Raw genomic sequence first — 26,161 nt, forward strand, 5'->3', positions numbered from 1 at the left:
ACCTGTATGTTCAGTGCAGTGCTATTCATAATAGAAAAAACATAGAATCATCTCCGGGCCCATGAAAGGTGGATTGGATAAAGAAAATCTGGTTCGTATAGAGCATGGAATACTATAAAGCCATAAAAAAGAATGAAATCAATCCTTTGCAGCAACATGGGTACAGCTGAAGCCATTATCCTAAGTGAACTAACCCAGAAACAGAAAACCAAATACTGCATGTTATTACTTATCAGTGGGAATTGAACACTGAGCACACATGGACATAAAGATGGGAATAATAGACACTGAAGACCACTAGAAGAAGGAGTGATGGAAGGGGAAAGGGCTCAAAAATGACCTGTTGAGTGCTATGCTTACTACCTGGGGACAGGTTCATTCATACCTCAATCCTCAACATTACACACTATTTACCTTTGTAACAACCTGCGCATATAGACCCTGATTGTAAAATAAAAGTTGAAAAAGAAAAATGGTATAGGTCAAATAAGTGAAAATTTGCTCTCTTTCATTGATTGTTGGCAAATCATTGTCTAATGAGGGCATACTTTAATGGCCCTAGGGTTTTTCCATAAGAGTAGACTTATACTTGGATAAGTCCAAGTTATGGTGGAAAATACATAGCATATAGGCTGCCAGTTTTTTCTTCATTGCCCATGTTTTACATTATATTCTATAATGGCACTTTTTCCTGCTGAAATTGAATAGACATTATAAATATTTTCAGTACTTCACTCTAAGTAGCTCCACTAATTAAAGTTGGACTTGAGATAAAACTGGTTTCCTATATTGGGCATGGTGCAATCTAGTAATTTCTGGAATGTATAAAAATTAAGTTAATATAGAGATATATGGACATTTGTATTCTGCTGGAGGCTTACATTCTGAAATTCTTAGAAAATAGACAGTATGCAATAGTTTTATTGGTGTGGTGTTGGAATTAGAGAAGGAGATAAGAATAAGAATATGGATCATATACCATCCACTATGTTAGCTGATGCATGGAAATTAAATCCAAGGGCTTATAAAATTTATTATATTCTGAAAGAGGTAGCTACATAGAAATGCTGCAGAGTAAGCAATAGGTTTCCTAGGAAGGTTCTGGAATTCTCCGGATGAGATAAAGAAATGGACTATGAAAGATTTAGTGTACTACTTCTGGTATTTGCACATTGAAGTCAACTCAGATAGACTCTTTTTCTGCTTCTCGCTGCACTGTTTTCCAGATTTTTTTTTTCATTGTGGGCAATGATAAAAAGGACATAGCAGGGCATACCAGATAAAAGAAATGGTTTAATATCCAGAGAACCTTAAGTCATACCTACTTACTGACCTCTGATTTCTAATGATTAGAATTTTAATCCATATGCCCTCATAGGATAAAATGTTATAGCCCTACCCTCTAGATGTGATTTGCTATTTGAACTAGCTGTGGCCTGTATTAATGTATGATATGAATGAAAGTTGTATATTTTAAAATACAAATATGTGGCTTATGATTTCTAGTTAAATATTAAGAGCATATTGGGAGACTAATCTTTTACATTTTCTCTGCCAAGACAACCCAAGCAAAGAATATGTAATTCTCATGCTTTATAAAAATGATAGGAGTTTAGGGATCTCATCTTAAATTTATATCAAAGAAGGGGTTAAATACTCTTCAGAGGCCCATGTAAAATAGGAAGTTATGAGGAATTTGATGGATGCCATAAAGAAAAAACGAATTCCAAGGAGTCGGTAAGCGGCAAATTACAAACTAATGAGAGTCTTTTTGATACCTGATTTCAAGAACCTATGGACTGAAGTAGTAAAGCCACTACAGTATTCCAAGTCTGGTGGACAAACTGTAATGATGATTCTTTTGGCCTTCAGAAAATATTTCCCTGAACAAATCATGAAGTCACCCTATCCCTTTCTACCTCCCTTGTTTCCTCCCTCCTTCCCTCTCTCTCTTCATTCATTTCTTCCTCTCCTCCATCCTATTTTTCTTCTTCGTTTTTAAAATCACAAGGACTCACTGAACCCAGAGATAAGCATTGTCATAGCTTTTGGTAGTAAGGAGGAAAGGGAATTGGAGGACTGTGCTATTTCTTTTTATATGACAGATGGATCTCCAGTAAATGGGCCTCTATTTTAATAATTAAATTCCATGGTGTTTGATTGATTGGACTCAGAAAAGATAACCAAGAATGTGGAAAGTAGAAATCAAGAGTCTATAAATCAGATCTAGCGTAGGTCTTTGATTATACATGCATATAAATTCTCCAACTCTCCTCCTGCAATGAGAGTTGCCAGACTGTTTCCTTGTCAATTTAGAAAATTAGAATAAGAAAGCCTAGACAGTGCTGACACATGAGTGGGAGAATGTCTTTAACCTATTAATATAAATATTTCATCACATTGGTTAAAGAACCATTGGAACACTTCCAATAACAGAGTCATGTTTCAGCTTAGATTATTATTTTAGTAGTTCCATTCCTTTTGCCTTGTAAATCACATGATAACATTACACAGCCCAATGTTAATTCATATGTAAAGTTATGTGAAATTAAATTGGCCAAAAGCATTTGAAATCATACTGATATTTACATATATCCATACTATTTTCCAACTTGAAAAGTATTTCAAACACAGTGATATCATTTTGGTTATTAGACTAATCTAGCCTTTTTGTAATATGAATGTTAAGAATTTCTTAGCCATAAAAAAGAGTAAGATAAGTCCTTTGCAGCAACATGGATGGAGCTGGAGGCCATTATTCTAAGAGAACTAATGCAAGAACAGAAAACTAAACACCGCGTGATCTTATTTATAAGTGGGAGCTGAACACTGAGTACACATGGACACAAAGAAAGGAACAACAGACACTGGGGCCTATTTAAAGATGGAGGGTGGGAGGAGGGGCAAGCATTGAAAAACTACCTATTGGGAACTATGCTTAGTACCTGGATGATGAAATAATATGACAGCAAACTTCCATGACATGCAATTTATCTATAAAATCAAGCTGCACATGTACCCCTGAAGCTAAAAAAGAAGTTAAAAAAATAATTTTTTGCATATTTTATGTATTCTGTAAAGAGTGTGGATTTGAGTTATATAGCTTCCCAGCCTGCCTAGGCCCAAGTGATGTTCTTTGTTCATTGCTTGTTACGAAAATAAAGGCAAAACCATATTCATATGTAGCATTGCGATTCATAGGAATGAATCACTGCCATTCTCAGGTCTATTATTATCTGTATTTGCTTTTTCTTTATGGTGTTGGAAAGTCTGAAAACTATGATTAGTAACCAGTCCTTTAAAAATATATTTATAGATTTTTTTACATATTTACATTTATAATTACTTTATTATCCTGAACGTTTAGAATTGAACATGAGCGAAATTGTATAACTGAGACACCATTAATTTACTGAATGAAAAAAAAGTCCAACTTGAGTCACCATGGGAATACCCATGACTGACTTGCCTGTTTGGCTGCATTTCACTCTCACACATTGTGATGGAATAAAAACACTATATTTTCTAAACCGAATTTTCAAAAAGACACTAAGGATGACTGAGCAAGGCATTTTGTTATCAATAGCACTGTACTCAGATACCAGCATGTGAAATTTACATTTATGTCTGCAATTTTGGAGAACTAAGAACCATATGGTATCTTGGTTTTATACTTCCTGAATCAGCTTAATTGCATCTGCATACCAATTAGACTTGGATAAATATGTTTGAGTGCTTTTTAGTTGGTGATATTTTGTTATAAAGCTTTTACTTCAGTTTGACTAAAAGCATTTTTAACTGAACTTGGTTTATAAATGGGTTATTTTATATTAATACACATCATATACTATGTTATTTCTTTTTATGATAAAAGCACTGTTGTATCCATTTCTCTTAGCAAGTGTTAAGTAAAAATGATATAAGAAGTATCTAATCTATCTGTGAACTAAATTAAATTACATATATGTTTATATATGCATACATATATTATTGTTATTGTTGCTGTTAATTTCTATAATGTAATCTATAACACGAATTAACTTTTAACTTGCTGACAGTGTTTCTAGAGCATTTTGAGTGGTTAAATAAATTTAAGTATAAATATAGAACTAAATGTGAGGTTTATACACATTAAAATAATTGATCTTTCAGATGCTCATCTTACCCAAATTACTGAATATTATTGGTTAAAAAAGCCATATACATATACCTGTCCTCAATTAGGTTACTGTAGAGGCTGCAATCCTTACGAGATTCTTGGATATGACTCTTTAAAGGAGTTGCGTAGTTCATGGAGGATACCTTTATGGGTCACTGTATTTCACAAGAGTCAGATTAAGGTCCATTACTCTGTTCAGTCTACTCTTCGATCTATTTGATGCTGATAAGAGTTTTCTATCCAGAATAAAGGGATAGATGAGTACTAAGTGATCAAAGTTACATCAAACCATTTGGTATAAGGAAATAAAATGATTGTGATATTGCATTAATGTAGGGTTGCTTTCTCCTGCTTTGAAAATAAATGGCTTTGCTTTACCTAAATATTTATTTCTGGTATATTTCATGCTTGCAATCTACTGCATGAAGCAGTGGGGGACCATTATCTAGTGATAACATATTTTTCTAGTCACATAGTTTAAGCAAACTCCTTGGTTATTCGTATTTCTAATAGAAACTCTAGTATTTCATGCTATTTTGTGATTTAGCAGTATCCCCGATCCCATGCACTGTTTCGAATGATTATGTGGCATTATATACTTAGACTAAGTACTCTATTAGATAGAATTTATAATATTCAGGTTAAGTACATTTTATTTTTTATTTGTATTTTTATTATACATATTTTAAAATTATTATGGATACATAATAGTTGCACATATTTCTTGGGTACATGTAATATTTTTATACAAGCATATAGTGTGCAATGATCAAAGCAGGATAATTGGGAAAAAATCAAGATAATTATGATTTCCATTATATTAAACATTTATCATCTCATTAAAACATTACAATTCCACTCTTCTAGTAATTTAAAAATATACAATAAAGTATTTTTAGCTATAGTCACCTTATTGTGCTATTAAACACTAATTCTTATTCCTTATCTCTAACTGTATTTTTGTGCTTATTGACCACATCCTCTTTATTCCTGCCTCCTGAACGGTATTCCATCATGTATATAGATCACATTTTCTCTATCCATTCATCTTTTGATGGACACTTAGGTTGATTCCATATCTTGGCTCTTCTGAATAGGGCTGTAGTAAATGTGGGAATGTACATCTTTTCAGTGTTTTAATTTTCTTTCATTTGGATATATATCCAGCAGTGGGATTGCTGAGTCACATGGTAGCTCTTTTTCAGTTTTTGAGAAACCTCCATAATATTTTCCACAGTAGCTGTACTAATTTACAATTCCACTGTGCATGAGGGTTCTCCTTTCTCCATATCCTCACCAGCATCAGTTATTTCATGTCTTTAGGATAAAAACCATTTTAACTGGGGTGAGATGATATCTTACTGCATTTTTGATTTGCATTTCTGTTATTAATGATGTTGAACATTTTTCATATACCAGTTGGCCATTTTAATGTCTTTTTTTGAGAATATCTATTCATTTGCCAATTTTTATTGGATAATTTTTCTTACTACATTTTTGCTATTGATTTATTTGAGTTCCTTATATATTCTGGTTATTAGTCCCTTGTCATATAAATGGCTATATATATATAGTTTGCAAATATATACTCCCATTATGTGGGTTGTCCCTTCACTTTGTTGATTGTTTTGTTTGCTACACAAAAGAAAGCTTTTTCACTTGGTGTGATATCATTTGTCCAGTTTTGCTTTATTTGCCAGTGCTTTTGTGATCTTACTCAAAAAATCTTTGCCCAGACACATGTCCTGGATTGTTTCCCCAGTGTTTTCTTTTAGTAGTTTCATAGTTTCAGGTATTAGGTTTGTCTTTAGTCCACTTTGAATTGATATTTTTTCTGTGTGGGGGCAGAGACAGAGTCTTGTTCTGTAAGTTAGGCTGTAGTGCAGTGGTGCAATCATGGCTCAGTGCAGCCTCAGCCTCCTGGGCTTAACAGTCCTCCCACCTTAGCCTCTGGAGTAGCTGAGACCACAGGCGTATGCCACCATGACTGCCTAATTTTTGTATCTTTCATAGAGACAGTGTTTCTCCATGTTGCCAGGCTAGTCTCAAACTGCTGAACTCAAGCAGTCTGTCCACCTTGCCCTCCCAGAATGCTGGGATTACAGGCATATGCCACTGTATCTGGCCTGGCTTTGAGTTGATTTTTGTATATTGAGAGAAACAGGGATCTAGTTTCATTCTTCTGCATATGGATATCCAGGTTTCCCAGCACCATTTATTGAAGAGATAGACTGTCCTTTCTCCAAGGTGTGTCCTTGACACCTTTGTAAAAAATGAGCTTACTCTGGATGCATGGATTTGGTTCTGGGTTCTTTATTCTGTTCAACTGGTCTATGTGTTTGTTTTTATGCTAGTACCGTACTGTTTTGCGGGCGGTTGTAGCTTTTGTTTTAAAGTTGTTAATTTGGAGTCAGATAATGTGATTTCTCCAGTTTTGTTCTCTTTGCTCAGAATTGCTTTGGCTATTCTGGGTTGTTGTGGTTCATTATAAATTTTATTTTTTTTCTATTTCTGTGTAGAATATTATTGATATTTTAATACAAATTGCCTTGAATCTGTAGATTACTTCAAGTAATATGGGCATTTTAACCACATTGATTCTTCTAATTCATGAACATGGAATATCTTCTTTTTGTGCATGTCTTCTTCCATTTCTTTCATCAATGTTTTGTAGTTTCAGTTGTACAGATATTTCACTTGTAAAGTTTACTCGTAGGTATTTAATTTTACTTCTAGTTATTGTAAATGGAATTACGTTCTTAGTTTCTTTTTCAAATTGTTCACTGTTGGTGAATAGAAATGCTACTGATTTTTGTCTTTTGTTTTTGTATCCTGTAACTTTACTGTAATTGTTTATGAGTTCTAATAGTTTTCTGGTTAAGTCTTTCAATTTTTCTAAATAGGAGATTATATTATCTGCAATCAAAGATAATTTTACTTCTTCCTTTCCAGTTTGTTTGCCCTTTATTTATTCAGCTTGTCTAATTGCTCTGGCTAGGGTTTCCAGTACTATATCTAATAAAAGTGATGTAAGTGCATGTACTTGTCTTTTCCATATCTTAGAGGAAAGGCTTTTAGTTTTTTCCCATTCAATACAACGCTAGTTGTAGATTTGTCGTATATGACGTTTTATCATGTTTAGTTATGTTCCTTTCACACTATTTGTTGAGAGTATTTATCACGAAGGGATGTTGAATTATATTGAATGATTTTTGGCACTTACTGAAATGATCATATGTTTTTGTCCTTCGTTCTGTTGATGTGATTTTTTTTTTTTTTTTACCGTCATTGATTTGAGTATATTGAACTGTCCTTGCATTTCTGCGATGAATCTCACTTGATCATGATGAATGATCTTTTTAATGTGATGTGGAATTTAGTTTGCTAGCATTTTCTTGAAGATTTCTGAATCTATGTTCACCAAAGATATTGGCCTACATTTCTTTTTTTTGTGTGTGTGTCTTTGGTTTTGGTATCAGGGTAATACTGGCCCTATGTAATGAGTTTGGAAATAGTCTCTCCTCCTCAACGTTTTGGGAGTAGTTTAAGTAGTTTACATTTATTCTTCTTTAAATGTTTGGTAGATTTAGCAATAAAGCATTCAGGTCCTGGGCTTTTCTTCGTTGGGAGACTTCCTAGTATTGCTTCTCTCTCATTACCTGTTATTGGGCACATTTAAAAAATATTTTTGCAATTTTATTTTTGTAAAAGAAAATGAAGCAGAATATGATTTCACTTAAGATGACAATTTCAATAAAACAGAAGAACAGTTTGGTTCATTAAAAATTTTATATAATTATTTGGATAGTTTTTGTCACATACAGTTTATCAGTGGGGATGCTTTCTTTACAAAAATTATTTTTTCAGCAATAAAGGTTAATAAATAAAGAGAAGTGACTCACAACTAAAAATGTGATTTCTTAAGCAAAGTGAAATTTTGAAGCTTAAAATAATTCAACTTTACTGAACATTTGTAATAGATGTATTTTATAAGTCTTGGACAGGGCTAATGTTGGCACAGAAAAATTTATGCTCTTGACATTCTATATTTATTTTGCATTTTCCTTCTTGCCTAATGTAGATCTCCCACTTAGTAGTAGCCTGTTAATAAAGTTTGATAAGCCATTAACTTATAAACACATTTTACATTCTTTGGAAATATCACTATTCTTTGGAAACTGCACCCTGTGGCTTGCCTTGATGACTTGATTTCTTAAACTACTACACAGAGTTATTCTTTCTCTGTCTGCACAGCATCAAGTGAATTAATCATTGCAGAATGGGAGAGAGACATTTTGAAGAAAAATAATGGAGTGTGATTAGACACATTTGCTTCAGGTTGCTACAGCCAGAGTGTGTTGCTGTGGTAATTTACTAAATGGTACCCTGGTGGTCTGAATGAGGCTTTAGGTTTTCTAACTGCTTTACTTTTTTCCAAGAAGAGATTTACACATAGGACTTTGGTACTGCTCATAATAGAAGCAGAAGAGTCATTGATCTGAAAAGCATCACCTTGGGTTATTATATTAATAATAATTTAAAAAAACCAAAACCCTCCAAAACAGGGTCAGCCAAAATCAGAAGCATTTAATGCTATACAGGAGTATAATACTTAAGTTACTTTGGTAATGATACAGTAAAGATTGTTATTTTTAATAGTCAATGATTGAAACTACCTACATGTTTTATAATAGGAGAAACCTTAAGTAATTTGTGGTAACTCCCTTTAACAAATACTATCCTATCTGTTAAAACTTTCGTGAAGAGTTGATAATATGTGTGAAATACCTTAGCAAGATACAATATTGTATTTGCACTTTATCTCAGTGACTCCTCACTGTTCTGCATTATTTCCATGCTGCATGAGACTCATGAGGGTTTGCACAAAGTCGTTCAAGATGAAGACACAGGTCCAATAAGGACATGTTTCATTCAACATAATGCCCTGTAAAGTTAAGGATTCCTGCATTTAAAAATAAACTAACATTGTAGATTCATGGAATTAGGTGTTTTCCATTTTTTATCTTCTTCATGCTCCCCCAGATTTCCAACTTTAATATTAGAAATGAATTTATTTTTAAAGGGTATGTTTTAGGAACACTTTGCTTTAAATATGAGAAAGACATTACTTATGAGTCAATATTTAATCATAATTTAAAACTTTGTGTATCTATGTTTAATTTATTTATTCCATCCTTACTTTGCCATTGTCATTGTAATTTTGAGTACCATATCTTCTCCCAGTTAAAACAAATAGCAAAACAACAAACTAACAACATTCAAAAAATAAAAACCAACCAACCACCACCAACAACAATAAAACTCTAGGCATTTTCTTTGATTCCTTTCTTTCTCTCATCCCTTTCATCGATAAACTATTCTTACCAGTGTTCCTCACAAGATAACCAAGCTTGTTAATCTTGTTTATCTGTACTATGCTATTTAAGCTAGACCACTGCTGTCTCTCCTTTGGATTATTACAATAGCATCCTAACTGGGTGGCTAGTTTTGGTGATCAATCCTGTACAAAGATGCTACCTCTCTTAATTTAGCTCCCTAAAGCTGCAAGGATCTGGTCCTCTAACTTCCTGAAGTTTCATCTCAAATAGTCATTCCTTTTACTTACACTCTTACTTTGAATGATCAGGCCTACCCCAGGAAGTTTGCCCTTAATACTACCTCTGCTGGAAGTCTTCTTCTCACTAGTTTTCATTCAGCTCAAATATCACCACCTCCATACTTGTCTTCTTCATTCTTTATCTCATTATCTGTGATTATTTTTATAAGACATATATCACTGTTAAAGATTATCTAACATGTTTGATTTTTTGTTTATATTCTGTCTCCCTCATTGGAGTAGATACTCCTCCAGAAAAGGCACATAGCCCTTCTAATTCCCTCTGTATCCTCTGTGCCTGGAGGAGAATATGTCTCTCATTTTTGAATTATTTGAGGATTCACTTAGTATTTTATGCTAGAGCAGTGGTATTCAGACTCTAGTATAATAACCAGGGGGTGAAGGACACCCCCTATTTGATGTAGGGATGGATACCTTTTAGATAACTAGTTTCTCAGTTCTCAATTTTTATTTGTGATTTTCCATGCAAATTCCTTGTTTGGAAGCTTCTGAGTTTTGTCAGTCATCTTCATGTTTCTTTCACCGTCTCCCATTTTACAAAAAAAGGGCAAACTTCTGAATTTAGATTGACTTGTGAATCTTTTTAGGTTGCGTTCTTCAGTTTTTAAAAACCTCTAGCATATCTATCAAATGAAAAATTTACTCAGGGAGTCTTTTGAGGGCTTTCTAAATAAATATTAGAGGGTGCAGTGCCCTGTTTCCTAGAAGCAATCTTCTGGTGAGCCATCCTCTCCTTTCCTTCCTTCTCTCCTCCTCTCTCTCTTCAGATTCCAGAAGTGAGAAAGTTAAGAATGTTGCTATGGGGTATTAACAGGTTTACTTGATATTTTCTTCTGAAGAAGAATTGTCACTGGCTGATTCATTTGACAGTGAAGATTGCTTTTGCCAGGAGCATTGTGACACACATTTGCATGTATTTTTCTTAAATCAAATGACCTAAATATGTGGCTTGACAGTATTGATGAAAATATATTTTAAGCCCACTTAGAGTATATAACAAGTCAGAAAAATGTTTTTTTTTAACCTTATAGAAAATGTGTTAATGATTAACTTTTAAGTCTTCTAAAGTTTCAAAGTTATTTTAGTAAAAAGAAAACTGGATATTATTGTGCTAAACAATGTGAGCAACATAAAATTGTCCAAAATATCACTGTATAAAATATACTTGAATAGAAGAAAGCTAAAAGGAGTATCTTTCACATAGAATATAAGGGACCACCATCTTTTCTCATTTCCAGAGTATATACAATCCTTTGCCCTAAGGAATTTTACAGGGATAATGTCTCTTTATTCAAATTTGTACAATCTTAATTTTTAGCTCACATAGTTGTAAATAAGCTTATTAAGAAAACACAATTCTGTAAAGGGTGCTGCTTCAGTAGTTTTTCACGCTATTCAGTCAAGAATTTGATGTCTTAAACTCTTGACTAACATAAAAAGGTTGAAATCACTTTAACTAATTTTGTAATAAAAATAATGACATTAATCCTCTGCTTCCCTTTATTTTGGGCAGAAGTCTATGCCCTCAACTTCTTTAATCCTTATAATAGTTAAAATTTCTATGGTAGATGCTATTTATGACTCAGTTTCACACATTGTGAAAGTGAAGCTCAAAGGGAAATTAAATTACTGTAAATTACCCAAAGTTAGTGAGAACGGAAACCAAAATCCAAACCTAGAAAATATGTTTCCAGAATTTTTTATTGATGCGTATTAGATGTATGTATTTTTAGGGTACCTGTGATATTTTGATACATTTATATTAATCAAATCTGGGTAATTGGGATACTCATTACCTCAAATATTTAAATATTAAAATATTGAATTATTATCCTCTAGCTATTTTGAAAGGTATATTTCATTACTGTTAACTGTAGTCTGGAATGTTTAACTCATAAAGGACTAAACCAGAATACTATGCTAAGATATGCAGAAGAAAGCTAAAATAATTTTCTGAGACAACATTGACTCTCATCTGCAATTATTTTTCATATTACAAAACAATTATAAATAGTATATACTATATGCTATGAAATATATACATAGGATTCCAATACCAGTATGTGGTTTTCTACAAACAAAGCAAATAGGGTCTCTTTTAGATTTGCCTTCCAGTTTCTGGGGACCCTTATGTTTGTTGTAAGATATTCTTTCTCCACTCTAAGCTAGGATGTCTGTTTCTTTCTTTGAATATTTTATTTTGAATCACAAAATGTTCTCAGATCCTACATACATACTCGTTTAGTATTCAATTCTGAATATGCAACTGTTAGCCTGAGGAAATCTGTAGGATGGTACAACTGTCTCCTCTCTCTCTCTCTCTCTCTCTCTCTCTCTCTCTCTCTTGCTTTTTGTTGAACTTCTTGCTAGTGACTGCATTTTTTCCAGTGTGGAATTCATATTTTCTGTGAAATATAGTGATTGGAAAGTCACTTAAAACTTTTCTTATCTAACAATGGACCCGTCATTGGAATACTAACTTGGAATACTAAGCCACTTCCAATTAAACAATTTTAGAACAGCAATAGCATTTGGAATATTATTTTGCAATATTATATGATGTTATTGTTACTGTTGTGTATATAATATCAGGATATCTTTTTTTGTGCATTCAACCGTGTTGTAATGTCCAAATTTGTCTTTAGCATCAGCAAGTCTTAGATTAAAATCATAGCTTTACCTTTACCGTTCTGAACCCAAATTTATTTAATTATTTGATAAGAATAATTTTAGCTATCTACAAATTAGTTATGAGGATTAAAATGAGATAACTATGTACTCATTAAATATGAAGTCACCTCTTTTGGTAAATTTGTGACTCAGTTAAGAAAAAGCCACAAAAATGAAACAAGAGAAAACATTATGTTAATGTAGTTCCTTAAAAATAATGTTTATTTCAAAGCCATAAAAATAAAACAATATTCAATTACAAGAGATATCAGATGCTTACAGAACAAGACTGTTTTTGTTTGATTGAAATAGGAAACATCTCTGGCAGTGAGAGTCTCTGCTTTTATTTGATTGGATTAGATTTAATTTCATTATCAGGAACACTGTGTTCTATAAATGTTAGTACAGCTACTATTTGCATGTCTCTGAGTGCAGTACTTAATCAGTCTAGGTTTCCATTTATTTATCCTCAAAAAACAAGTTCACGTTCCCAATATAAAATTTCGAGCAATAGTGGTTCACTAAGATAGAACTCCTTATATGTTCCAAGATGCAAAATCTCCACCTAGTGGCCATTCAAGATAGTCACATCACTGTTGCTACTGGGGACAGCTGAAAGGGCCCTTGTGCCATAAACCCAAGTCCTTTTCTTGTGAATGCTTTATTATTATTCTATCAAATTAGCAATATATTACTATAAACTCAATACAATGTCATCATTCCTGATACTGGTATTTGATGCAGGTCCATAGTCTCAGAAGACGACAATTTACTGACTTTATTAACAAAGTTTAAAGGATTTTTTTAAAAGAAATGAAAGAAATTAGCTGAATTTATTATATCTCCTTTATTATAAATTTCATTATATAAATCATTTAAAAAATAATTAAATTTTAAAGTCAAGGAACAATATAGGCAATACAATATGCTTTAATATATTTAGTAAAGTCTACTTGGAAATAAAATGGGTAAATCTAGAGTCAATCTATTAATTATTGGCATAATATTTGACATTTCTACCTATTTAAAACTATTCTATATAACTTGAATTAATTTCAATCTGACATTCTATTAGAGTGTTTATTATGTAAATATGTTGCATATCAGACTTGTTACTTCCCAGGTTCTAAAACCTATATCTCTGTTCCAACTCATGAATTAGGAACCAAAATATTAAATAATAGAAGAAATGTAAGAAAATAGGTATATGATTTGGTTAAGCTCATTGATTACATTAGCAAATACAGAAAAAGAGGAAGGCAAACTTGTCATCACATTTCTAATTTTATTACGTAATGATTACCTTACATTCCCAAACATACTTTGACTCTTTGCTATCATGTTGCTCTTTTTTCCTTCTTTTTTCTCTAACACACTACATTTGTGTGTTAGTGGTAATAGCTTATAATACACTATTTTTACCTTCCGATGTTGGAATATTGGATCTAGTTTGTTATTAACTTTGAACTAGAAAAAGTGATATTCAGATATATGTTTGTGAATACATATGTGTGTATATGTATTTGTGTATGTGTGAGTATATATGTGTGTATAAAGTTCACAGACTGCATGCATATGTTTTAATAAATCAGAGGGGCTCACATAATTTATCTAATCAGCTCTCAAATCTTAATAATAGAGAAACAGAATCCAAGAGAAATTATATCTATAAATATATTATGAAACAGTGTTATTAATGAATGTGATTATATGTTGATTTTAAAGACAGCTCTTTTAAAAAATACAAACCCAAGATTCTCTTTTTAACATGATTCTAACAGAAGTAGTACACAATGCCAATACATTACTGAATGGAAATTTGCGTCTTCCTTAACATACTGCAGTCAACATTATACAAGAGACAACTATAGCAGCATTTATAAAAAGCAAAAGCTGTAGTTGTTTGTGGATATTCTCATATATATTTTTTCTTTCATCAGACTAATGCTGACTTTCAGTTCTATTGATCTAACATTTGCATTTGAATTGGAGCATACATTAAAAATGTTGGATTTTATATTACTGCCTATACTGATTTATATTGTCAGGTGTCTGTATTCCTGACTCTGCACACACAGACACAGAAATAATTATAAATGTCCAATTTAGCTACCTTTTAACTTACTATCCTAACATGTATTCTGATTAGTACTTTAAAATTATTTTTCTCAAGCTTTCAGTATTCATCCTATATTGATATAAGATAGTTTTTTTTTGTTTTCTTATTTACATTTGTATCTGTTACTATTAGTTGCTCTATGGAATATGATTAATACAATAAAAAAATAAAGTGATAGATATTTACAATTTATAATCAGAATAAAATATGCTATCATCTTGATATACCTTTTATACTAATATGTTTTTTACAAAACAGTACAGTTGTAGTTTAGAAATATGTTCATGGTGATTCAAAACAACAAAAAATAAATCATTAAGTAAATTAATAATAAATTTGAATTGAAATATATTTATATGAATCTGAATCCCTTTAATAATATAGATCCTATACATATTTAGAAGAGAAAAGCTTTAGAAACTTTGATTTTATTATTATAACTGCTCTTTCAAGCTTTCAAGTTGAGTCGAGTTTTTCTGTGATTTTTATCAGATACTAATTGTTTTTAAAAGTTTTAATTTGTTAATATACCTTAAATATTTCTTGATATTTTTAATAATTGCCTAATAAGACTTAAAAAAAAAAAAAAACCAAAACTTTACCGTCAAAAAAGCTCTTCTACACCCTCTGCTGACATGTCAATGAAACTGCAGGTTATTTATTATAAACTTTTTTTTTTTTTTTTTTTTTTTTTAGTAAAGAAAATAAAAAAATTTAGGCAAATCCAGTTATTTTAATATATAGTAAACAAACAATTATAGAGGTCTCAAAAGAGGGTGCATCTCAGATATATAGTTTACTTAAAAATAAAGTAAAATATAAACGGACATCTAATTTACTAGCTTTGAAAGGAAGAGGTATATATAATGGCATCAATTTGTTATTAATAAGAAAAAGGTATAATGCTACATACTTCCAAATCTCATATTACTTAACTTTGTTACCCAACATATAAAAATCTTTTGGGTTTTATTTTTTTGCAATATGGAAATATTAAACATTAAAAAGATTGTAAAAATATGGAGTGAATTATTTGTGTCTCATGGCTCCCTGCCATTTTAGATGAATTACTGTGTTGTTAAAAAAATTGAAATATTATTTTAAGGATTCTTAGCATTTCCAAAAGTTTTATTTATTTAAATATCTTATATTAAATGATAAAAATTGAAGCAATTATTAAAACACTAGACATTGATTTTGACAAACTTGGAAAAATTATTTTCAGAAAAGGCATTTTCTGACATGTTCAATGTCATATTCCTTCCCAGTGGAAACCATTGTTAATAATTTCTGAGTATCTTCCAATTTGCTTTTAAGACATTTACATGCATATGTCTGCATCCTTCCATGTTATATAATTTTTGATAGGCTATATATTTCATACTTCCTTATTTTGGTTTTCAAGCCTTAAATATTAAAGTAATTCATGAATTCATTCTGATTCTTTAAGCATCATATTACATATAACACCATGTCCCCATTGAAGACAACCTCAATACAAAGGCCCTCTTTAAGGATAATCACTGTTAACACTTTAAAGTACATCCTTCCACACATATGATTCTTCAGAATATTTAATATTATTTTATATGCATATTATTTGATAATTTTTGAATTGACATAAAATGTATACTGAATAGTGTATCATTTAGTAATTTGATTTTACTAACAAAATGCCTTGGAAATTTTTCCTTTGTTCATATCTTTGACCTTATATGTTTAGCTCTTGTATATTATTCTGTAGAATAAATAGACTGTTTTTAGAATTTTAAAAATTTTCAGCTGTGCACGGTGGCTCACGCCTGTAATTCCAGCATTTTGGGAGGCCAAGGTGGGCAGATCACCTGAGGTCAGGAATTCAAGACCAGCCTGACCAACATGGAGAAACCCCATCTCTACTAAAAATCCAAAATGAGCTGTGCGTGGTGTTGCATGCCTATAATCCCAGCTACTTGGGAGGCTGAGGCAGGAGAATTGCTTGAACCCAGGAGGCGGAGTTTGCAGTGAGCTGCGATTGTGGCATTGCACTCCAGCCTGGGCAACAAGAGCGAAACTCTGTCTCAAAAAAAAAAAAAAAATCTCCTATTAATGAACATATATATTGTTTTCTATTTTCACTGTAATAAGCCTGAATATTCCTGTACATGCTTATTTGGGGAAACCTGTGAGTATTATTCTAGGGTAAATGAGAAGTAGAGTTATTTTTTCATTTTATACTTTGATAAATAATTTTAATTTTAAAATGACTTTAACAATTTGGATTCCTTTGTAAGTGTCCATATGTACCACTTCTTCCACCAAACCTGATAATATTAAGTTTTAAAATGTTATGGATGAAAAATACTGTATTTATTTCTGATTAATAATGGAGTTGAATATCTGCTCATATGTTGATTAGTGATTTTTATTTCCTCTTCTGTAAATTTCCTGTTACTATATTTTGCTCCCTTTTATCCTTTTGTGTTTTCTGTTTCTTACTGCCTTATAGGAATTCCTTGTATTCCTCTGATTACTAATGAGTTTGAGTATTTTTAAAGTATCTTCATTGGTGATTTGTGTTCATTCTTTCAGGAATTACTTGTTCTTTTTCTTTGCTCATTTATTTTTCCTTTTAGATTTTTCCTTACTGATTTATAGTTTTTTATGTATTCCAGATATTAATTCTCTGACTGGCATGGATACCAAAGACCAGCCCCTGTCTTAATGTATTAATTAGTGCCCCAGAGCTTAACCATGGGATCAGTCTGAAGCTGCTGTCCAGTTTTTGACCACATTCTTGCTTAGCTTCTTCTCTACTTATTTCCACTGTCTTCATCTTATTATGCTTTCTTTCTTTAATCAACTTCTCCTCAGTGCAATCCTCCAATAAATTGTTTGAATAAGAATTCCTTACTCAGGCCCTACTTCTAGGAAACCTATCCTGGACCTATGATGATTTTTTTTTTTAAATCAATGTTTTAAAACCAAACCAATTCTCCAATGGAAGATATAATTATATTTTAAAAAATGCAATTACTCTTTACTAATGAACATATTGTATACTTTCAAATGTGTTCTATCCTCTTTAAAGTTGTATATTTGTTATACTGACATTGTCACTGCTCAACAAATTTATCAGTTTAGCTTTTGGAAATCATGTTCAGAACGTGAGACAGTCTTTAAATGTTCATTATATTGCCAGTTCTCTGCACCCTGTCTGAATTATTTTGTTAACAGTGAACAATTATTTAGTAATGTGCAGTCAAAGAGATCAATGTGGTCTAGTATTTTGAGTCAAAAGCAAGGAAGACATGACTGAATGGAATTATATGTAACAGACGGTTTTAAAATGTTTGTAATATTGGCTCCATCACTGCTTATTCAGTGATACATAGGTAGAGGTACTAATCCAAGCCTCATTAATATGTGGATACTTTTTCTGTACTTTTTGGGATTGGCTCAAAAAGTGACAGTACTAGTCTAGGAGTAGACAGCATTAGAACTTAACAGGAGAAAATGTTGGGGAAAGTTATAAGCTAAAGAAAAACATCTTTGCTCTGAAATACTGCAAGCATATGGTTAATTGATTTTGATACATAACTTATTGAGCATCAGTCATATACTAGACCCTGTCCTAAGTGCTTTATTGCATTAACTCATTTGCTTTTCTGAAAAATTTTTCAAGGCAAATGCTACTGTGATGTCCAAGAAGCAGCTCAGGCTCAAGGGGGTTACATCATTTATTTAAGTCACGCTAAAAGTCACACAGCTCTTAAATGCAGTGCTGAATGTAGATCCAACTATTCTTGTATCAGTCTGAATTTCTAATGCATTCACTGTGTCTAAACCTCAGTACATGCAACTGTAGCGCTGTTTAAACATAAATGTGCCTCTTATTATTTACTTAAGCCTGGGCCATATGCTTTTACACTTCTTTCCTATTTTACCACTAACTTCTTTCTGAATCTGACCAAAACTCATTTTCTCAATTTCTCTTCTCTGTCTGTTTCTTCTGGTCATTAAAGAACTAAGATCATATCTGGCTGAGTATCAGGATTACATATATAAATGGATAACTTATGTCTTTTTAAATATATATAATCATCCTTTAATTAATTAATTCAGATAATTCATCTTCTTTCCTAAATCCTGCTAGAATAATTTCCTTCAAATGTGGTCTTCTTTCCTTTTGTAGCTGGTCCCATTGTCATGCTTCTTGCACACCACCCACCCTGTTTCTCTTTTTACCTGGGGGATTGGTTTATACAAATCTAATCAAATACTATCTTTGCTTGTAGACCATGTTTTGTGTCAAATCATTTTTAGGAGTGATCCAAAGACAGACATTTCTTATATAAGCAATTATTTGTTTTGATCATTATGTTTATTTGTTGAGAATAACTTAGTGTATTCAGTAACGCTAAATTATATACAAATTTAATAAATTGTTAATTAAACATATTTAATCAGTTATGTGATTTCTGGCTTTTTCTACCTTAGGCTGACAATCTCCTTCTCTTTTGTGTGACGTATCACCCACCTGGTCCTGATCAGCCATCCTTTTAATGTGTCTCACATTGTCCTCACTGACCTTACTGGCACAAGGCCTTTGTCAGTGTTGTGGGAATCATTTAGCTGTTCAAAATACCTCGATTATTTTCCCATTTATTTAAAAGTAAACATTAAAACATTTTGGAAATACATTTAGAGATAAACTAGAAAGTGTTGAGATGTCGATAGCATGGTCTTTCTAGTAGAAAGAGCCTGGACTGCAAGAATCCTCAAAGTTAAAGAAATAAAAAATATATTCTTTATAAAAGGAAATAAAATTAGCAGTTATAATTTACAAATTATCTTACACAAATAATTGAAGTTGCTGTAATGACATATTGTTTCATTAAACTTATTCAGGATTTTTTTTCATGTTTTCAACTTTTTATTTACAAATTTCAGATTATTGAACTTTTTACAGGTTGGAAGTCTTTCAATAAATATGAATCTCTAAATGCTGTAATTCAGCATAATTACCCTCAGGATTATGAGATTTATTCATAGCAGTGAGACAGAAAATATATTTATGTATGTTTGAAATCCTAAAGTGTTGACGTTCAAACTTCATTTTCTGAAATCTGTGTACTCTATAGGTACAAATTGCATATTTTATCAGGCACTGGATATCAAAGCAAGGAGAGATGGCGTTTGTCATTAAGAAGCTTAAGACAAAATAGTAAATTGAGATAAATAAACAGATGGTTACTATGTAAGCTAGTACTTGAGGATACGTAAAAGAGGAGTACCAGTCTAAATGAGAGACAGCGGAAATGGGGTGTCAGGTGGGGAAGGACATGTCAGCAATGGCATCTTGGAAGGGGCAGTGTTATAACAGTAGGAGGCTTTGCTGTATCAGAGTTACAGGAAGGGCATCCCAAGCTGGTAGACCCAAATCTCCAAAGGTCTGAAGGTGAAAGTGATCAGAAACGGCAGTCATGACCATGTGCAGTGGCTCATGCCTATAATCCCAACACTTTGGACACTGAGGCAGGAGGATTGCTTGAGGCCAGGAATTTGAGACCAGTCTGTGCAACATAGCAAGATCATGTCTCTATGAATTTTTTTTTAAAGTTAATTGGGCATGATGCTGCATGTCAGTAGTCCCAGTCGCTTGGGAGGCTGAGGTAAAAGGATGGCTTGAGCCCAAGAATTTTAGGCTGCAGTTAGCTATGTTCACTCCGCTGCATTCTAGCCTGGGTGGCAGAGCAAGACCTTGTCTCCAAAAACAAAACAAAACAAAACAAAAAAGAAAGAAAAGGAAAAAAAGATTATAATATGGCAGCCATCATGGTAAGCAGAGCATGAAGTGTGAGGAGAGGAGTAATGAATTTGGAGATGTAGAGAGCATCCAAGCTTTAAACAGCCTTTTGAAGAATATGGATAATCCTGACTCATAGTCTATTTTTCTCTCATTTAGCTGGGAAGCTCTCAAGAGGAAATATGAGTTCATATTAAAAATAAAAGACATGCGAAGGGTTTTTATCTCTGGTAGATTTTTATCTACTCTAGGTTATTCTATTTAATGTGCAGATATATTTTAGTATCTATGATGTTTTTACTTTAAGAAATTAGGACAAGCATATCACTAGCCTAAATCGATTATTCATGCCTGGTGGAAGCCTCGTGGTTTTCATTAAGTATTTAGGAGCAAGAGTGATTTTAAAAGTGTAAAATTTTTTTTTTTTTTTTGCTAGTTAAATCCTTTTAATACTTGCTAAAGAGATATGGGAGTGACTCATTATTTTACTTTTAATCCAAATACAGGAAATACTTTAAAAATGGCCAATAAATATTTCAATATACATTAATTTTGAATATTTCAGTAGTGATGGTTGATATCTTGACATTTATTCATTGAAGTCTATAGCTTCACAACCAGCTGCAAATTATTACAGTTGATTATGCTCTAATTAGAACAAAATTCTTCAATAGGCATTGAATGGAAATAAATGTTGCATATAAATGAAATGGAATGGAAATAAATGTTGCATATAAATGAAAAAAATCATGGCTGTTAAAACATTTTAAAGAATACAGTCATGAAAAATGTGTTGTTGTATACATTTGGGAAAATCTAAGCTGTGAGGAAAATCACACATTTTTATTTGTGAAAAATTTTAAGAGCTAAAATGTCTGTTTATGTTTTAAGTTTTCTTCAAGCAAAGCCTTACAAGAATACAGAAATGTTTTGGGAGTGATTCATATATAGTTTGATTTAAATTCAAATTCATATGGAGAAAAGGGAACTCTTGCACACTGTTGATGGGGATGTAAATTAGCCTCTGTGTAACACAGTATGGAGGTTTCTCAAAAAACCAAAGATAGAACTACCATATGATCCAGCAATCCTGCTTCTGGGTATATAGTCAAAGAATTGAAATCAGTATGTCAAAGAGACATCTGTACTCCTTTGCCTATTGCAGCATTATTTGTGATAGCTAAGATATGGAACAAAGCTAAGTGTACATCAATGGATGAATTGATAAAGAATATGTGGTTTATATATAAAATGAAATGCTATTCAGCCTAAAAAAGAAATTCTGTCACATGTCACAACATGGATAACCTGGAGGACATTATGCTCAATGAAATAACCTAGGTACAGAAAGACACATATTGCGTGATCTCACTTATATATGGAATCTAAATAATTAAACTCCTAAAAGTAAAAAGTAGAGTAGTTACCAGGGACCAGGGTGCTTGGGTGCCGGGGCCAGGGGAATGGGGAAATAATGTTCGGAGGGTACAGAGTTTCAGTTAGAAGAAGTAAGTTTTAGAGATTGATTACACAGCATGCTGACTATAGTTAATAATAATGTACTGCATATTTCAAAATGGCTGAAAGAGTAGATTTTAAATGCTGTCATCACAAAAAATGGTATGTATATGAGGGGGTGTTTATGTTAATTTGCTTAATTTAGTCATTTCACAATGTAAATACATATCAAAACATCACAGTATACCTCATAAGTATATTCAATTGTTACCTGTCAATTAAAATCAATTCTTAAAATTCACCCACGTTCATTGACTGTAGTGAAAAACTATCCATTAAATATCATAATACAAATCTGTTAGATTTATGTTGTTTGGAGTAAAATCTTAAATAATTATGAATGCATAACTGAAAGCTAATATTTGCCATTCTGTCACATACTTGTTCAAGGAAATTAAAGTATTTTACTTGATCAATTTTCACATTTATAAGGTTGATAAAATGGAGGATTTTAAATTTTGTATAGTATTTGTTAATATTTAGTCAGGTAGTTTAGACTGTAAAAACTAAGAAAATGAAAGGGTCTGATTCAATTTACAAAGGGAGAAGGTACATTACAGTTGAAGGATTAAGCAACACTCAAAAACAAAACAGGAACGAAATCAGATACAGTTAAAAATTAGTGAAAAATGGCAGTCATCACAATAGCAATATTTGCTGTATAAGTTTGAATCCCCGATGTAGAAAAAGATAGCTGAGCCTTCATTCAGCAGCAGGAGTTCATGACTGATCACTTTAGTGAATGCAGTTTGTACCATGCTGTTTATGAGCTGACACTGTAGTTAGATAAGGCTTGGTTTTTCATTCCTGTGTTACCATTTGTTGGCCGAATGACATTAGGCAAATTGCTTTTCTGTTGTAAAATATTCATAGTCTTATTACCTACTTCTAGAAATATAAGATGTGAAAGAGATGATCTGTGAGAAAGTACTTGGTACATCGCAGTTGATGAGTTGTAGGTGCCACCTCTCCTCACCCTTGTTCTCCTTCTTCATCTTCTCCAGTGATACCCTGAATATAATGATACTAGTATGGTTTATAAATTTTTTATGTTTCTGATTCTCTCAGTATGTATTCTCACTTCTCTCAAGGTTACCAACTGTTTTAGTTTTCATTCAAGTCTTTTCTTTAATTGATACCTGTGGTTCTTTCATAAGTTTAACTTGTTTGTAACCCTGTGTTCTATCCTTTTGATTTAGTTTCTTCTTCCAATGGCCTGCTTATCTCTCTGTTTCCCAAATCAAACTCCAAGGAGAAAAGTCTATAGCAATTGGTTTTTCTTTGAGAGCCGATTGTGGTGTCCACCTATACCATTGTCTTGTCTGTGATTCTGTTGATCTTGGGTCCGTAATTTGCTGAGTCATGTGGTGTCAAATGAAAATACTTTTGCTGGTGTCTGACAGGAGCCATAGTGGGGTATTTACCCAGATAGAAATTCTTTATGTCTGTCACGTGCCTACTGCATCTAAATAAATAAACATAAAGGTTAAGAATAAACAGTTTACCAAAATTATGAAACAGCTGTAAGTAGCAGGGCTGCGTCTTAAATAATGACCTGGTGTCTCCAAAGCCAACACTCTTGAAAAAGCTTTAAATATTTTTGTTAATCTTGAAATATTTGCATCATTAAAAAATGTCAATGCAAATTATTAGGTCATTTTTATGACTTATAAATTAAAAAAATCCTTATTAGGGACCAGATTTTTATTATTCATTGTTTTAGTTTAAACCAAATTCTATTTTGTGTCTTGAAAAACAATATTTTGTTTTAAAATGTACTATTTGTAGTTGAATTCTACTAACTTGTTCTTTTTGTTTTAACCTTCCTCAGGCTGCTAAGTTGGCTTTCACAGTGCAAGTCTTGGAGTCCCAATGGGGGACTCAGGATCAAGACGATCTACCCTGGTCTCTAGGTTGCCAATATTCAGAAGAAGTATTAGCAGAAGACATGATTCTCTTCCTTCTTCACCTTCTTCCAGTAATACAGTTGGTGTCCACAGTTCCTCTCCTTCCAGCACTAACTCAAGCTCAGGTAGTACAGGTAAACGGAGGAGCATATTTCGTACTCCTTCCATTAGCTTCCACCATAAGAAGGGGAGTGAGCCTAAGCAAGAGCCTACCAACCAGAACCTTAGTATTTCAAATGGTGCTCAACCTGGTCACAGCAATATGCAGAAACTGAGTTTGGAAGAACATATTAAGACCAGGGGAAGACATTCTGTTGGTTTTAGTAGTTCACGAAATAAGAAAATAACGAGATCTTTAACAGAGGATTTTGAAAGGGAAAAAGAACACTCAGCTAACAAGAATGTCTTTATAAATTGTCTAAGTTCCGGCAAAAGTGAGGGGGATGATTCTGGATTCACAGAAGACCAAACTCGTCGTTCTATTAAGCAATCAACAAGGAAGCTACTCCCTAAATCTTTTTCATCTCACTATAAATTTTCGAAGCCAGTTCTACAGAGCCAATCCATTTCATTGGTACAACAGCCTGAATTCTCTTTGGAAGTTACACAGTACCAAGAGAGAGAACCTGTATTAGTAAGAGCTTCGCCATCCTGTTCTGTGGATGTAACAGAACGGGCAGGAAGCTCTTTACAATCTCCTTTGCTTTCTGCTGATCTTACCACAGCTCAGACACCTTCAGAATTTTTAGCTTTGACTGAAGATTCTGTGTCTGAAATGGATGCATTTTCTAAAAGTGGAAGCATGGCATCCCACTGTGACAACTTTGGCCACAATGATTCTACCTCTCAGATGTCTCTCAATCCTGCTGCTGTTACAAAGACAACAATAGAATTTATGGGAAATGTTCCCTGTGCAATTATGTCTCCTGGGAAATCTAGGTTAGAGGGTCAATGTAGCACTGAATCTAATTCCTTACCAGAAACCTCTGTTGCTAATCAGAAGGAAGTGTTACTACAAATTGCTGAACTACCTGCTACAAGTGTGAGCCACTCAGAGACTAACCTACCAGCAGATATTGAAAGAGAAGAAAATATAGGGTTACAAAATGGTGAAACAATGCTGGGGACAAGCTCCCCAAGGAAACTTGGATTTTATGAACAACATAAAGCAATGGCTGAACGTGTTAAAGGGATCCATCCTATTTCAGATTCAAAGATAATACCTACTTCTGGTGATCATCATATTTTTCACAAAACGTCTTATGGATATGAAGCAAATCCTGCCAAAGGTATGCTGATTTTCTATGTATAACAAATGATATGAATTAATTTTCATTATAATTTATTTAATTTTCTTACTCCATCTCATGAATGGAAACCAAATTTTTCTTGTTTTTCACTTTTGAAATAGTTTCCTATTTCAAAATATTTATAATTTGTATTAAATGTTTATTTATAATTTGTACTAAATATTTCCCCTGCTTGATTTTAAACTTACATCAATTGTATTATTCTGAAAATGTTATAGAGCAATATTATTCATTTTTTCTTAGTTATGTTGTCTGTAACTGAGAAGCAGCCTCTTAGTTATGGTGCTTATTGGTGCTTATTTCTTCAGAAGAAAGTGAAAGGAAAGTAATTTTGTTTGTAATGTGGATTTCTCTCAAGTAAGGACTGTCTTTTATCAAGTTTATTATAGAGTCATTGATATTTCTTATTTAATGAAATGGGTATATTCCAGCTAAAATCACTATAAAATTTGTATAATTTAACTTGTTTTCCTTTGTTAACTAAGCTTTCATTATTAAATAGGATCCATGTTTCAACATAAATAATTCCTATCTCTAGATACAACAACAGAATTGTAAGCTTAAATAAAAACAAAAAACCCCCAAAAAACGTATCTTTGGAACCTGGAGACATAGGTTCCAACTCTGCCTCTGACATTAACTAACTCTCCAACTTTGGACACCTTCTCTTTGGTTTAAAAAAAGTGATAGTATATATGAATCACTTTAATCTGGCTACTGAAAACTTTGTTTTTTAACATGAAATTCAGTTCAAGGAAATTATTGACTACGCCACCTGCTGGGCTATCTTAGACATATTTTAATTCCTTTTTCTCTATAATCATTAATGCTACTACTAATAATAATTTTCCCAAATTAGATGATTATTATCTCCTACATACTATTCTGTATACTTTGTATACATTAATTAAAAATGATTGAAATCACTACTATTATTATAAGCTATTTTGCAGCCAAGAAAGTGGGAACAAAGATAAATTATGTGTCCACAGTTGCAAAACTAATAATTAATCGGTTGGGAAACAAATCCTATGACGTAGGCTCCTAAGTTT

The 26,161-nt window shown here is 32.4% G+C and overlaps 1 protein-coding gene across 3 annotated transcripts in view; it reads left to right on the top strand.

The window, feature by feature from the left end:
* CCSER1 (coiled-coil serine rich protein 1) overlaps positions 1–26,161 on the top strand; it is a 1,354,615-nt gene that overhangs the window by 128,885 nt on the left and 1,199,569 nt on the right. For all 3 annotated transcript variants that reach the window (XM_039468593.2, XM_074396448.1, XM_039468594.2), the window contains exon 2: positions 23,724–25,088. In XM_039468593.2, the coding sequence (XP_039324527.1) occupies positions 23,765–25,088 (1,324 nt within the window). In that variant the 5' untranslated portion in view covers positions 23,724–23,764. The remainder of the gene's footprint in view (positions 1–23,723; positions 25,089–26,161) is intronic.

The sequence above is a fragment of the Saimiri boliviensis genome, chromosome 3 (genome assembly GCF_048565385.1).
Source record: "Saimiri boliviensis isolate mSaiBol1 chromosome 3, mSaiBol1.pri, whole genome shotgun sequence".
Taxonomy (NCBI): Eukaryota; Metazoa; Chordata; class Mammalia; order Primates; family Cebidae; genus Saimiri; species Saimiri boliviensis.